The following is a 13370-nucleotide window of genomic DNA, read 5'->3' as shown; positions in this document are numbered from 1 at the left end:
TGTCACACACAGCTAAGTAAACACAGCTGCTTTGCTTCATCATAACACAGAATGAAGAGATTGCAGCTGGGTGCAAACTCATATGGTGTTTATAGTATATTTGGGGAAATTTCATGCTAGTTTAGAAACAGATGCATTGATGCATCTCGAACAGGGCTACCAAACCCTGTTCCTGCTGATCAACCATCCGGTAAATTTTCATTTTAACACTAATTTGGCACACCTGATTCTACTACGTAGAATCACAATGCTGATCTCTAGCTGCTGAATGAGGTGTGTTTTGTTAGTGCTGGATTGAAAATCTACAGGACAACAGATCTCCAGGAATTGGGTAGGGCAGCCCTGATCTAGAATATAAGTATGTGCATTATAGTATATAATCAAGAGTAATCCATTCAGCCCCTCTGGCTTGTCATTTTACCTACTAGGATCTTTCTAAACCAATATTCCTAAAAAGATGTGCATTTCTTTCCTGAATATTCCATGTTCCATCATTCATTTGACATAGTTTAAATAATAAAACGTAATGCTAAGTGGTACATTACTGAATTATGCAATTAATTACATTACTGTTGTATTTTAACACTGAACGCCCATTTTTAATCTTATTGGGAAACATTGGCCTGGTAGAGCAATAATAACCCAGCTGTCAGTCAAAAAGTGCACTGACACCAGTTAGGAACTTTCATTCCATACATCACAGCACCTTGGAATTAGGAACAGGGCTTTTTTTCACAGCCTACACCGCACAGCCCAGAGATCAAACATTTTTGCCTGGGGGAACGGTTTAAAATTCAGAGCCGTAGCACAACCTTTTCGGGAGTAGGTTTTCTTTTTCTTTTTTTTAAAGACCTGCAGGGAATGAAAAGACCATCGATCTGAAAACGACACAAAGCGTGATAGAAATGAGCGTCTGAAGTCTGGAACTTAGAGCCTTCGTGTACTCAGCTCAGGAGCGTCAGCAGTCAAGAAATATAATAAAAGGTCTTTGTACCTACTCGCCCCTGTAACAAACCTACAGGGCGGAAGCAACGGTGCCCTTTCCCACCGACTCCGGTTCGGCGTTAGGCTTTTCACAGGAGAGAATTAAGACAGTTCGGCATTCACTCAACGAAGCCATCCTAACCTTTAAGCAAACCGCCGGCAAGCAGACAAGATTTCCTACAACAAATCGATTCCTAAGGCTCAATGCCCAAAAGCGCCATACCTTTTCGAAACAACTGAAGAATAGGAAGTGGAATAGCACGCTGCAGTTGCTTCTCGAACTCCGACTGAACGTGGAATCTAGTATGAGTGCGCACGGAGACATAAAGTGCCCGTGACGCCACCTATAAACAGCGAGTCGATGGTTTGATAATGAATTGTCCCGCGATCTGTGTTTACGGTTGTTGCCGTTCCGCGGCGCTGTAATTATGAGTGTGATTATGATTGAGATTATTATTACAGCGTATGTTTCTTTGCATGGCGGGGCACGGTTATCGCTTTCCTCATTAGTATTGAAAGGGGGTGAAAAAGTGCTGTTTTGCTGCCTCTCGCGGAGCAATTTCCTGCTCTCCTCTCGTTCCCCAGAGGTGGGGTGGGTGGGGGTAAGTTATTGGGTAGCAAGACTGACAGGACTGGCCCTGTAATGACTTAATTAGTGTTTTAACTGCGAAAAACGTATTGATTGGCCGGCGGTTCTCCTCGACGGGCCCCTCGACTGCACACAGGGCGAAAGTGATTCATCACGTTCGCGCTGGCCTCCAGCCCCTCCCCACCTCTCTTTTTTCACACTGCCACTCCACACCGAGCCGTCCGCAAGCCATTAATAGTCCGGGCTAATTAATCAATACTCGCACACAGCCACACTACCGTGACCGTCACACCCCAGCCAGAACAGCAATAATATATCGCTGCCAAATAAATCTAAATAAATCAGGGAAGCGCCTGAACTCTGTCATGGGGCCTAGAATCCTGGAGAATGACATACATATTAAATAACAGTTCCGGAGCTTTGCGCCTCATTGGTATACAATGGCATAATCTTCAGTGTGTGCAGAATTAGTTTTGCGTGGAACATGTTCCAATGCGCGGACATACGGAGATACGGATATTTCTGAAGTAGTTTACGCTCTAAATACGATAGGAGAAAAGTAGACACGCGGGTATAAATGAATATTTTTGTCCGTATTACACAATAAAGATAATCTGCCGTGAGAACAAAGGAAGCAATCTCTCCAAATCAGCTGAAGGCCATGGAGTGAGCGGTTGGTTTGTTAGGCATGTGTGCAGAACTGTGGGCATGAATATGCATGGCCTGACTAGGGTAGGGCATAGATAATTCTCTGGCAACGCTAGTACTATGCTAACCGCAAGGAATAAAAAAATTGTGCCGACAAAATGAAAATGATTGCCCATGGAGATAGAAGGACGTAGAGAAAGCCCCCCCCCCCCCCCAATATTATTTAGCTCCCAAGTGAATTTATACCTGCATGTATCTTCAACAAAGGACCACAATGGAAATAAGTGGTCTGTGTAACCTGTTATCCTTATTCCCCTCTTTTAAATTCATGTCCTATTTCTGTTTAATGAATTGTTTTTAATTAATTGTGGGTTTGTGAAATAAATTCAATCAATCTATCAGGGACACAAATAAGACAGAAAGAGCAATTCAGAGAAAGAGAAGAGAGGACCTCACATAATGAAGAGTCAGTCATGTCTCAATGTGGTCTTTGAATGTGTGCATGTATCCACACGAGTGTATCTGTGTGTATTTGTGATTTGTATGTATTTATGCGTATGTGTGTGCACATAAGTGAGTTTTGTGTGTGAGTGTGTGTCTGTGCATGTGTGAGCTTGGGTGTGCATGTATGTGTATGCACGTGCATGTCATGTGATTGAGTGTGTATGTGTGTGCGTATATGTGTGTGCGTGTGTGTGAGAGCACGTGCGTGTGTATGTGTGCACGTGCGTGTGTATGCGTGTCCATGGCATGCATGCGTGCACACGTGTGTGCACATGCCAGGAGCCTCAGCGCTGTTTAAAATGACAATGCTGGAAGCAGATGCTGGGGACAATGGGGGGGGGGGGGGGGTTGGGCCTCCGGGAGGGAGGGGGCGCTCCGAGGCGCTCCCCCCGCACCGCGGGCCTCGCGTCCGCTGGCGTGTGTCCGTTTGGGGCCAGGGGTCGGCGCCCCGCTCCCTGACCCCTCCGTCATCAGAGCACTTAACCCCTGGCGATCATTGACTTCACGCTCGTTACCAGATTTCCCTGGTGGGGCCCCCGGGGGCCAACCGCGCCGCGGGGAGGAACACGCGACTCAACACGGGAAGTTCGGCCGTTCGGAATCAGGTCAATTAAAGCGATTCCCGCGCGGCGGAACGGTATGCGCTGAGGTCACGTTCGCCGAGGACGGCACGGCGCCGCGCGCAGGAGAGCGTGGGACGCGCGCGGCCGTCACGCGGGGCTTCGGTGAGACGCCACTGCCTCGCGCGAGGCTTTGCGCTGTCTGTCAACACTAACGCGAGGGAGCTGACGAGAAACGTGGCGCTGGTGTTAATGAGCACGTGCAGGTGCCTGTTCGGGAGAGAGAGAGAGACTGACACTCTCCTTCCCTGATCTCTATCAGAATGTCTCTGTGACTGACAGCTTAACAAATCATTGCAAGGGAGTAACAAAATACATAAGTCCAGCTAGAGAGAGCACAAAATCATACTGACATACCAGAGGCCTTCTATCTCTGATACTCTGTCTCCCTCTCCCTCTCTCTCACACACACAAAAAACACTCACATGCACACGAAAACAGACACATGCACGCTCAAACACACACATGCGCATGTGCGTGCACGCACCCACACACACACACACCTACAGACACACACATGCACACACACATACACCTTACTTAGTGATGCATGAAGGACACAGCAGCAATCCAGTTAATTTATTCCGGATGCACCCAAAGCAAGTGTGGAATAAAAAGGAGATTATCCCGCAATTCTATATAATAACACACAACCTCAAAAGAAGAACTTTCAAGCCCCCGCCCGCTTCCTCTGCAGACCCCTGCCCGTGTATGGAGTGGAAATAAGCACGGCTGCCATGGAGTGATGTACAGACGCCACAAGTTGAGACGAATAATTATTTCCTTCCATCAAATCCCCAGGAATACGTATTACAGTAAATCTTCGGAGAAATTGAAGACATTGACGGAACAAAAAAGGGAGGGGAAAAAAACAAGCATTTGCATATGAATTCATCGCCAGACTGCCATCGCTGGCACCTGCCTAGATTCACCTTTGTGACAGTCACGGTCATACATGCAGATCCAGATTGATACTGATTTCCATACGCATTTTGTTATGTACATAATTCTGCATATCATCACGGGGAGAGGGGATATTAAAACCCAGGATTAGCCGGCGAGCGGCGGACGGATCTCGGGGAATGCGGGGACGAGGCGATCCATCTGATTAAGCGGGGGAAAGCTCGGCCCCCGAACAGCGAGGAATGTAAATGACAGTAATTTGCTGCTACACGACAGATATCTTTTCGGAAATGTTATTCATAGCCTAGTGGCCGGAGAACGAATCCGTCAGTGAAAGCGTGCCGAGGAATGGGCCCCGGCGAGGAAGAGGAAGGAGAGGAGAGGGGATCAAGGAAACGCAGAGCTGAGTTTCTTTTCTTGACGTTTTTTTAGTTTCCAGAGCAGTTTGTGCCCCCCGCCCCCCAAAGAAGTAACTGTCCTGTTAAAAAATTAGACACACACATTACTTCCTTGATACAAGGCTTTCTTGCTATGTAAACAAGCCAATCATCCACCCAGACTGAAAAATCACACTGCAAAACATGTGTAGAATATCAAGATCTGTTCCAGATTTAATAAAGAGAAAACAAATAATATCATGCTACTTGCAGATTCTCTACTCTGGGTTACAAAGTTATAAAGTGTCACACATTCATAAGGCTGAATATGTGCTAAATTCATATGGATTGCATGCAATGCTCAATGGTGCAGTGGCTATGCCCCCAAACAGGACACAAACCCGCAAACCTTCAGGTCAGACCAAGTCGCCTGACCGGCGGGCGAGGTCGTTACAGGGCAATGATTTCGCTCTATGACTACGGCGCAGTGGAGGAGCCTGGAGGAGCTGAGACTGGAGGGAGGCTTTGAGAGAGCCGCACACAGGTGGTGGGGGCTTAGACAGCCCGCGCGTCGCGTAGCGCCGGGGCCGGGGAGGGCCGGGGAGAGCCGGGGAGAGCCGCGGCGCGCGGCGCGGCGCTATTAATCAGCCATTCCCTTTCTAACGCACTACAAAGCGCCGCCGCGCTAAAGAGCTGGCGGCCGCATACTGGAAAAGGTCAGTTTTAATGATGGCCGCATGCGCCTCACCGCCGCTGTCTGTGAGAAGTGTGTGTGCGCGCGTGTGTGTGTGTGAGAGAGTGTGTGTGTGTGTGTGTGTGTGAGAGAGAAAGAGCGTGTGTGTGTGTGTGTGTGTGTGAGAGTGTGTGTGTGTGTGTGTGTGTGAGAGAGAGAGCGTGTGTGTGTGTGTGTGTGTGTGAGAGAGAAAGAGCGTGTGTGGCGTGTGTGTGTGAGAGAGAGAAGAGCGTGTGTGTGTGTGTGTGTGTGAGAGAGAAAGAGCGTGTGTGTGTGAGAGAGAAAGAGCGTGTGTGTGTGTGTGTGAGAGAAAGAGCGTGTGTGTGTTTGAAAGAGACAGAGTGTGTGTGTGTGTGTGAGAAAAAGAGTGTGTGTGTGTTTGAAAGAGACAGAGTGTGTGTGCGCGCGTGTGTGTGTGTGAGAGAGAAAGAGTGTGTGTGTGTGTTTGAAAGAGACAGAGTGTGTGTGTGAGAGAGAGAAAAATAGTGTGTGTATGTGTGTTTGAAAGAGAGTTTGTGAGAGAGAGATGGTGTGTGTGAAAGAGAAAGAGAGAGGGGGTGAGAGAGTGAAAGAGAGAGAGGGCAAGAGGGAAAAAGAGAGAGAGACAGCGAATGGGGGGAGAAAGAGAACGAGAGAGAAAGAGAGGGGGCAAGAGAGAGAAAGTGGGAAAGAGAGGGGGAGAGAGAAAGCGAAAGAGAGGGGGCAATAGAGAGAGCAAGTGGGAAAGAGAGAAAGAGAGAGAGGGCAGGATTCCGGCCAGGTTTTCCAGCAGGTCCAGTATTGGGGTACAGGGCACTTCCTGGCAGCGCTGCAGCATATGAATAAACATATTTTGTTTTTGTGAAAGACTCTCCACGGTGCCATTAATAATTCATCCCTGGCCTCCCGTTTTGAGTGAATAAATGAGGGCTCCCAGTGTCCTGGAGGACAGGGACTTCACAGGAGGGGGGCAGAGGGGGCAGAACACTGCCCTGTTTCTCCCCTCACCACGGCAACAGAGCTGAACAGAAGACGCACTTTTTGTATGGCGCTTGGGATAAAAGTATTCACTAAATAAACGTAATGTGAAGACAGATGCTGACAGCGCAGGGCATTCATTCACACAGTCTGAATTACACTGTGTCCTTAAATTATCTGTGGCTGTTTTGGAGCATACTGCTACAGAATAAAGCGCTCAGTGTTAAATCGACTCTGATGGAGTAAATTTGACTAATAGAGTAGATTTGATCCCGGTCGGACTCATAAAAACTCTGCTGGAGTTAAATTAACAGCGACCCTTTTGCTGTGAGCTCTTCTGGGACTTGCAATGACTGTGACAGAGTCTCTCTCACCAAGTGAGCCCATGGTAGACCGGCCAAGAGGTAAATACACACTGAAATGCGGGGCTAAACTGTGGCTCAAGCTGATTTGAATTTATCCTATGGAAAACCAGCGGGCATGTTTGACTCTCAGCGCTAATTAAGACTGACAATAACAGCTGAAGGCCTGCTTGTTTGCCCCAATATAAGTCTGCTGAGCTGTAATTAAGACCTGTGGGAGATCCCAGCTTCGTCAGCACGTTAGAACTTCTAAAAGGAGTAGAAAAATAAGTGTTTCTGACTAATTTTGGGCTAAGTTATTAAAAAGAGAAACAATGGAGAAAGGGATAAGGTCCCCGACTTGAAAGGGCCAGGGGAACGACGCAGGACACATTAGGAAAGCTGCCATTCAGAGCGCGGGCAGCCCACTTGACCTCGATGAGGAGACAAATAGGCACATTAGCTGGGAAGGATTAGACCCTTGGCACGTGCGCCACACAATAGACACAATGCCCCCAACAACAACACTGCCAATTACAGAGAACAAGGGATTAGGCCCCCACAGAGCTGGGATTAAAAAAATAGTCCCCCAAATCCCCCTCCCCTCTCCCCCCATCCAGGCTAACAGCTGAGCATGAGCTCCGATAATGAGCCCCAGCACGGACACCGGAGCTCCTAATTCCTGGTCATTACAAACCCACTGCCACGCGAGCCCCGCCCTGAACCATGCACACACATACATGTCAACGCACATATCAGAGAGCAAGGATTCACGAGCCCCATTGTGGGTGGGACTATGAGAAAGAAACAAGAAAGAAAATCATTTTGGACAAGCACTATGATTGGTTCAGATCTGTTAGTAAGCGACAGCATGTGACAGCTTCACGCATTCTGGGGTTGAGGACATCTCACTCGCCCAGTCATATATGCACACACACACACACACACACACACACACATAACAGATCCAAGCAGCCCTCATCCAGCCAACACGTCACATATATAAAGACCTTTAATTTGCACACATCGCACGCCAGTACGACCGTGTGCATTTCGTATCTGCCTCATGTTTCCGTCATACGTGGAAGATTCTCAAAAGGCACATTGCAGCGATTCCATCAAACACCCCATAGTCACATTTAGTCACCTAGCAGCACTGATTATAACCGGCTACTGCCATCCGTGTAAAGATGAAGTCCCCATTTTAATTAATTTTGGGGGACTGTGATTGGCTCCCCTCTGCTCTTGAAGAAATGCGCAGCTCAGCAGAACTGGACCGAGGAGAGACCGCACACTTGCTCCGCTCAGCTCTTGGAGACGGTTATCAAGGTCAACAATGGTCTGCCGAATGGCATTGTAAGACTGACAATTCCAAGGGTGAAAAATGTCACTCGAGCGGCTGAAAAGCCTCCGCCGCCCGCGTCTGAATGACTGAAAGATGTAATTGGCTGGTGACGGCGAAGCCAGACCTCACGGCACTCCATTGTAACTATAGCTACCTCCACCCTCCACCCGGCATGATGCCTCGGACAAAAAAAAGATGAATTAACTGCCTAACTCCCAGAGGCCCTGTATTCACTCTGTCAGTGTGAATTATCTCTCACTTCATGGATTAGTTATTTCATGGATTTACTCTCAACCCCCTCCCCCCCCCCTCCTCCTCCAAAGACACACACACTCACACCATTTGATTGGTTCCCAGTGGGGACCCCGGTAGCCAGTCGCTTATTTCAAAAGTATGGAGCTTGACACCGGCACTTCTGCGGACTGACCCGAAGCGCTGGATCTCCGCAGCGCTCGGAGCGGACGCAGAAAAAAGACCCAGGACACAGGAGCAGGACCCAGAGAGACTCCTGCGCCTGTCCCCTGGAGAAAGGCCATCGGCCCCGCTCTCTGTTACTGGCTCTGCGGAGATTCTCTGACGCCGCAGAGCTGCCAGCCTACGGACGGTCTGCCCTCTCCGGCGTTTCCCGTCTGCAGCTCGCAATCAGGCTAAAATCAGCTCAGCCTGCTGCAATCAATAGTCCATCTGTCTTCATTTCACAGGCTCAAAGGTCAATAATAAAAAATACAACAACGGGACGCGCGCGTGTGATTACAGACGTGATAATGGGTGAATGTGCCCTGATCTGACAGCGATCCCAAGGTAAGGATCGTAACGCTCTACCTGGACGGGCCTCGTCGAATAAACGCGAAGACCTGCGTCCCCCCCACCCCCCACCCCACCCCACCCCGCCCCCATGGCGCAGTATCGGCAGCCCCCGTTGACGAAAGGGAAAGAGCTCGCCAAGATCTTCGGCGTCAGCATCATCAATACCGTCCCACCGCCGGGATAAGCAGCTTATCTGCCCCGCGTTTCCAAAGCAAATTAACCTCCCACGTGCCGTCCTTTCAAAGAGAGCCTCGACGCCCCCCTCCCTCCCCGGACCGCCACACAACTTTTCTCCCTGACCGTGCAGCTCCATACATCGCCACTGACAAGCTGTGAATCCAGGCCGTTTCAAAAGAGTCTGCCCAGAATTAAACAATCAGATCTCTCACGCTGGCGAGAGAAGAAAAGAATGAAAGAGAAGAAGGAAAAGAACAGAAAGAATGAAGGGCAGACAGGTAGTGCAGAAAGAACGGAGCACATTTATGTCCGTGCAGTAATCACGTCAGAGCGTCACAATGAAGAAGTGATAATCTACTCATGCATAATAAAATGTAAAACATCCTCTTGAACTCTGCAACGCTGGATTATATTAGTTGAAAAATGAATATAAAAATAGAAAGAGGGTCAATAACCAAAGAGATTGTATCCTTGAATGTCTCAATATGAACGCCTCTTCTTTGAGAGCATGGAGCATTGATTCGAGCTCTGTGACATACAGAAAGAGCACGAGAGCTCATTAAATGGCATGCAGGTGAAATAATCTCCCTCACATTACACCCCCTACCCAATATCCCTATGCTGTCATCCTTACCCAGCATGAGGAGGAGAGCACAACATGGTGCTTCCATTATACACACTGCCAAACTGGCTGCTGTGCGCTCACATACACATACACATACACATGCACACGCACACACACACACACACACACACACATATGCACACGAACATATTCGCACACACACGGACATACTCACACACACACGTACAATATGCACACATACATACAGTATGCACACGGATATACACACACTCAATATATAACACACACACTGAACACGCATGATACATCTCAGTAAGCATACACACACACACACACACACACACACACACAATCTCACTCTCTCTCCCTCAAAGCAGCCAAAAACACACTTATTGGAACGCAAGCAAAAAGAAGACTTGAGCAGATATTCAGCAGCGTTCTCACATCGCTAACCTGGCGTATAGCTTTCTCTCCTTCTCCTCCAACAGCTTCTAAACAACACAGCAGTCTGTCTATTCATCAGCTGACTGTACAGGGAAGCTTTTCACACGTTTCCTCGAGATGCACGTACCACAGACACACACGAGCAAACACACAAATCACAGAATGATTCAGCTTCCACGATAGCGTCTACTAGGGCCACTCAAGATAATGCCTGAGCAATATTTTTCACATTTTAATTAGTCGACCTTACAATATAAAACAATTTATCTTATCAAAAGTTAAGATGGATATGTCAGTTTTCTGGCCTTTTGAAAAAAAAAAAATTCACTACAAAATAGTGGGGGTGAAACAGACTTTTCATTATTTACATTAATAAGCGCTTGTGTGAAGGACGGGAGCTCAAGCGTTTGAGGGGCGCTCTTTGATTGAGTCGGCAGGCTCCCCTCCTGAGACTGGCACAGACTGCAGTCTTTACACAAATCAATTTCCTGACTGAGCAGCTCAACACAAAAAAGTATAAAGAATCATTACATGCAAGAAGGCACAGTTTAACGATGACGTTCTGTTGTTCGATCAATCAAAACGTATGCGCCATTGGTCATTTTTATAATTTAACTATAACAAAGTGTTTCGAGTGAAGTATGCCTTCCAGAAAGAAATGGAAAAATCAGAGCACACTAAGTGAATGAATGAAAAACACAAATGATTTTCCCCAGATAACAGGGAAGCGGTTGAACGTATTCCAGGAAAATGGCAGCAAACACAACACGCAGCAGAACAGAAAACCAACGACACAAATAAACCAGTGAAAACTTTTGGAAATCATCTCTGACATTTATGCCCACTGAAAAGACAACTTTTCAGAGTCACAAGGACTTTTTAAGGCTGAAACAGACACAGGACACTGTTTTTTTTTTTTTTTTTCTTTTTTTTGGAAATGTCAAAAAGAATATATTTTTTCCCCCCCGAAAAGAGTATTAAAGATCCAACTGGCAGGAGAAACAAGAATGAACTCTGGGCTGAACCCACAAATAAAAACACAAACTCAAATGCAAACACAAAGATCAACACAAACTCAAACTCGAGCACAAAGATGAAGACAAACACAAAGACGCCACTCACCGTTAAAGCTGGTGAAGTTGCCCAGGTCCAGGAAGGAGGCGTTGAAGGAGGGCAGGGAGGTGAAGTTGAAGAGCAGGTCTGTGCCGTTGGAGACATCCCTGCCCATGGAGTCGGTGAAGAGGTTCATCTGGAGCAGAGTTTTGATCAGGTAGCGCAACATCTCGCCCCAGAGTACGCTGCCTCTGCAGCCCTGCTCTCCCTCTCCGTCTCTCTCTCTCTCTCTCCGACTCGCTGGCTCTCTCACTTTCTCTCTCAAAGATCTGCAGGGCTGTCCACTTGCAATAGATTTTGATCGTCTGATCCAGAGCTGGAATCACAGGCAATTCAGCGCAGTTCCGTCCTGATTTTTTGTGTGTAAATAAAATGAAAAAACTGGGGGAAAAATCTGAAAGTCCCAGGATAAGAGGTAAAAGACAGCGGAAACTTTTTGGTTTTTCCTCCCATTGATGGTCAGGCTCCACGGGGTCTTGCCGGGGGGGGGGCTGTGGTTTGGGGGGAAGCAGGGGGGATGCAGTCTTGTGTTCTTCTATCCTTCTCGCCCCCAGAACGTGAGCGATTCTTCTCCTTCTCCTCCTATTGTCCTGAGCTCACATAACTTCACACGCCATCCACACAAAACACCTAGCTGGTGTGAAAGAATCCAGCTATCTGATGACCCTTTGGAATCGCTGCTCTTTTTTTCCCCCTCCCTCCCTCCCTCCCTCACTCTGTCACCCTCTCTCTCTCTCTCTCGCTCCCTCCCTCCCTCCCTCCCTCCTCTCTCTCCATACTCAAGCTTCCTGGAATCGTGTGATGGGGTCCCCAAGGGCTTGAGCAGAGAGAGAGAGAGCAGGTGCTGTTGGCAATAAATGTTTAATTATTGGATTAATAATCATCCCTGGAGGCAGGCAGGAGAGGAGATGTACACTGTCGCTGTCTATCACACGCACGCACGCAGACACATGATCAGACGGCGCACGGACACGCGTACACACGGGCTCACGCACGCGTGCATGCCCTTACACACACAAACATGAAGCGGTACAAACGGCTGTCATCAGCTACCGCCTCAGCCGAAGATGTTTCAATAACGTCCAAGGTGCCGGAATCCTGCACTAGCGCACCGCGGTCAGAAATGCTCAAAAATAATCAATCCTGCAGCGGATCGTGCGTGAAATATTTATGAAAGGCCTCAGTTTTAAAACAACTCCTTGAGACAAATTGATTTTTCTTGCAGCTTCTCGATCAACTTTAATGACTGACACCATACCACCCTAAGTCTTATATTTGTTATGATTAACATTTCATTTGGCATCTGAGTCTTCCAGGCTGATATACAGACCATAAATGGAGGTCCGTGGTGGAGACTGGCCAGTCAGCTACAAAAGTCAGTTCTTAATGGGGCGCAAGGATAAATCAAAGAACAAGGCAATAAACTTCTCTTCGAGGCGATAAAAATAGCATTCAACTTCAGAAAAAAAACTTCAAGTTCTTCATCCATTCCAACTTTTCCTCGCTGTTTCTGCACCATGCCATATTTACTTTGACGCTTTGAGGTTTTTTGTTATTTTCAACGTGGACTGAATCAAAAGTGTTACAATTTTGCTCATCAATATTATTGTTAGCATGGTAGGTGGGCTCTAATTAAACAAACAAAGTTTGGTTTATTCTCGTGACCAGCAAGAATAAACTTGGCTAACATTTTTAACTGAGAATTATAGTATGTCTAATGCGGGGATTTGTTTTAATTGTCCCCCGAAAAAGACGAACAGCCCTCGGTCTACGGACCAGGTCAGTGATGTCATTCTGACGGCACGTTTAAACATTTCGGGGCGGGGTGTGTGGAAGGCGCCCGTGCACGTGCGTGTTTGTGTGTGGCGCGTGTGCACGCACGCGTGCACGCGAGGCGGGGCTTCCGAGCAGTCACGTGCGCTTTTGGGAAGCCCGTCTGACGGGCTCAGCGTGACAGCCATTAGCGCGGCGTCCCGGGATGTTTTGGGACAATGGGGGCCGTCCCCGCCCGCAAAGCCGGCGTGACGACCCTGGCGTCATGCGCTCGGGGAGCACGCTCTGCGCCCCGCTTCATTTTCGGGGGTCTTACATTCATGAGACAGCTGAGCCCGTAAATTCAGCGCGGGACCGTCCCGCGCAAACGTCCCGACACCAGTACAGCGGTACGGGGGCTCCCCCGCCCCCGATCGATCGATCGATATTTAGGCGCGCTCCCCCACTCCACCCCCCACCCCGTAACAGA

At 48.2% G+C, this 13370-nt stretch overlaps 1 protein-coding gene across 6 annotated transcripts in view; it reads right to left on the bottom strand.

Moving 5' to 3' along the window:
- Positions 1–13370, bottom strand: part of robo3 (roundabout, axon guidance receptor, homolog 3 (Drosophila)) — a 158501-nt gene that overhangs the window by 123085 nt on the left and 22046 nt on the right. For 3 of the 6 annotated variants that reach the window (XM_064351072.1, XM_064351071.1, XM_064351075.1), the window contains exon 1: positions 11138–11806. The exons of 1 other annotated variant lie outside the window; for it this stretch is intronic. In XM_064351072.1, coding sequence (XP_064207142.1) covers positions 11138–11297 — 160 coding nt within the window. In that variant the 5' untranslated portion in view covers positions 11298–11806. Of the gene's footprint in view, positions 1–11137; positions 11807–13370 lie in introns of those variants that run through there. 2 more of the 6 variants (XM_064351070.1, XM_064351073.1) reach the window with 1 other exon arrangement.

The sequence above is a fragment of the Anguilla rostrata genome, chromosome 9, assembly GCF_018555375.3.
Source record: "Anguilla rostrata isolate EN2019 chromosome 9, ASM1855537v3, whole genome shotgun sequence".
NCBI lineage: Eukaryota > Metazoa > Chordata > Actinopteri > Anguilliformes > Anguillidae > Anguilla > Anguilla rostrata.
This window is presented reverse-complemented; position numbering and strand designations above follow the sequence as displayed.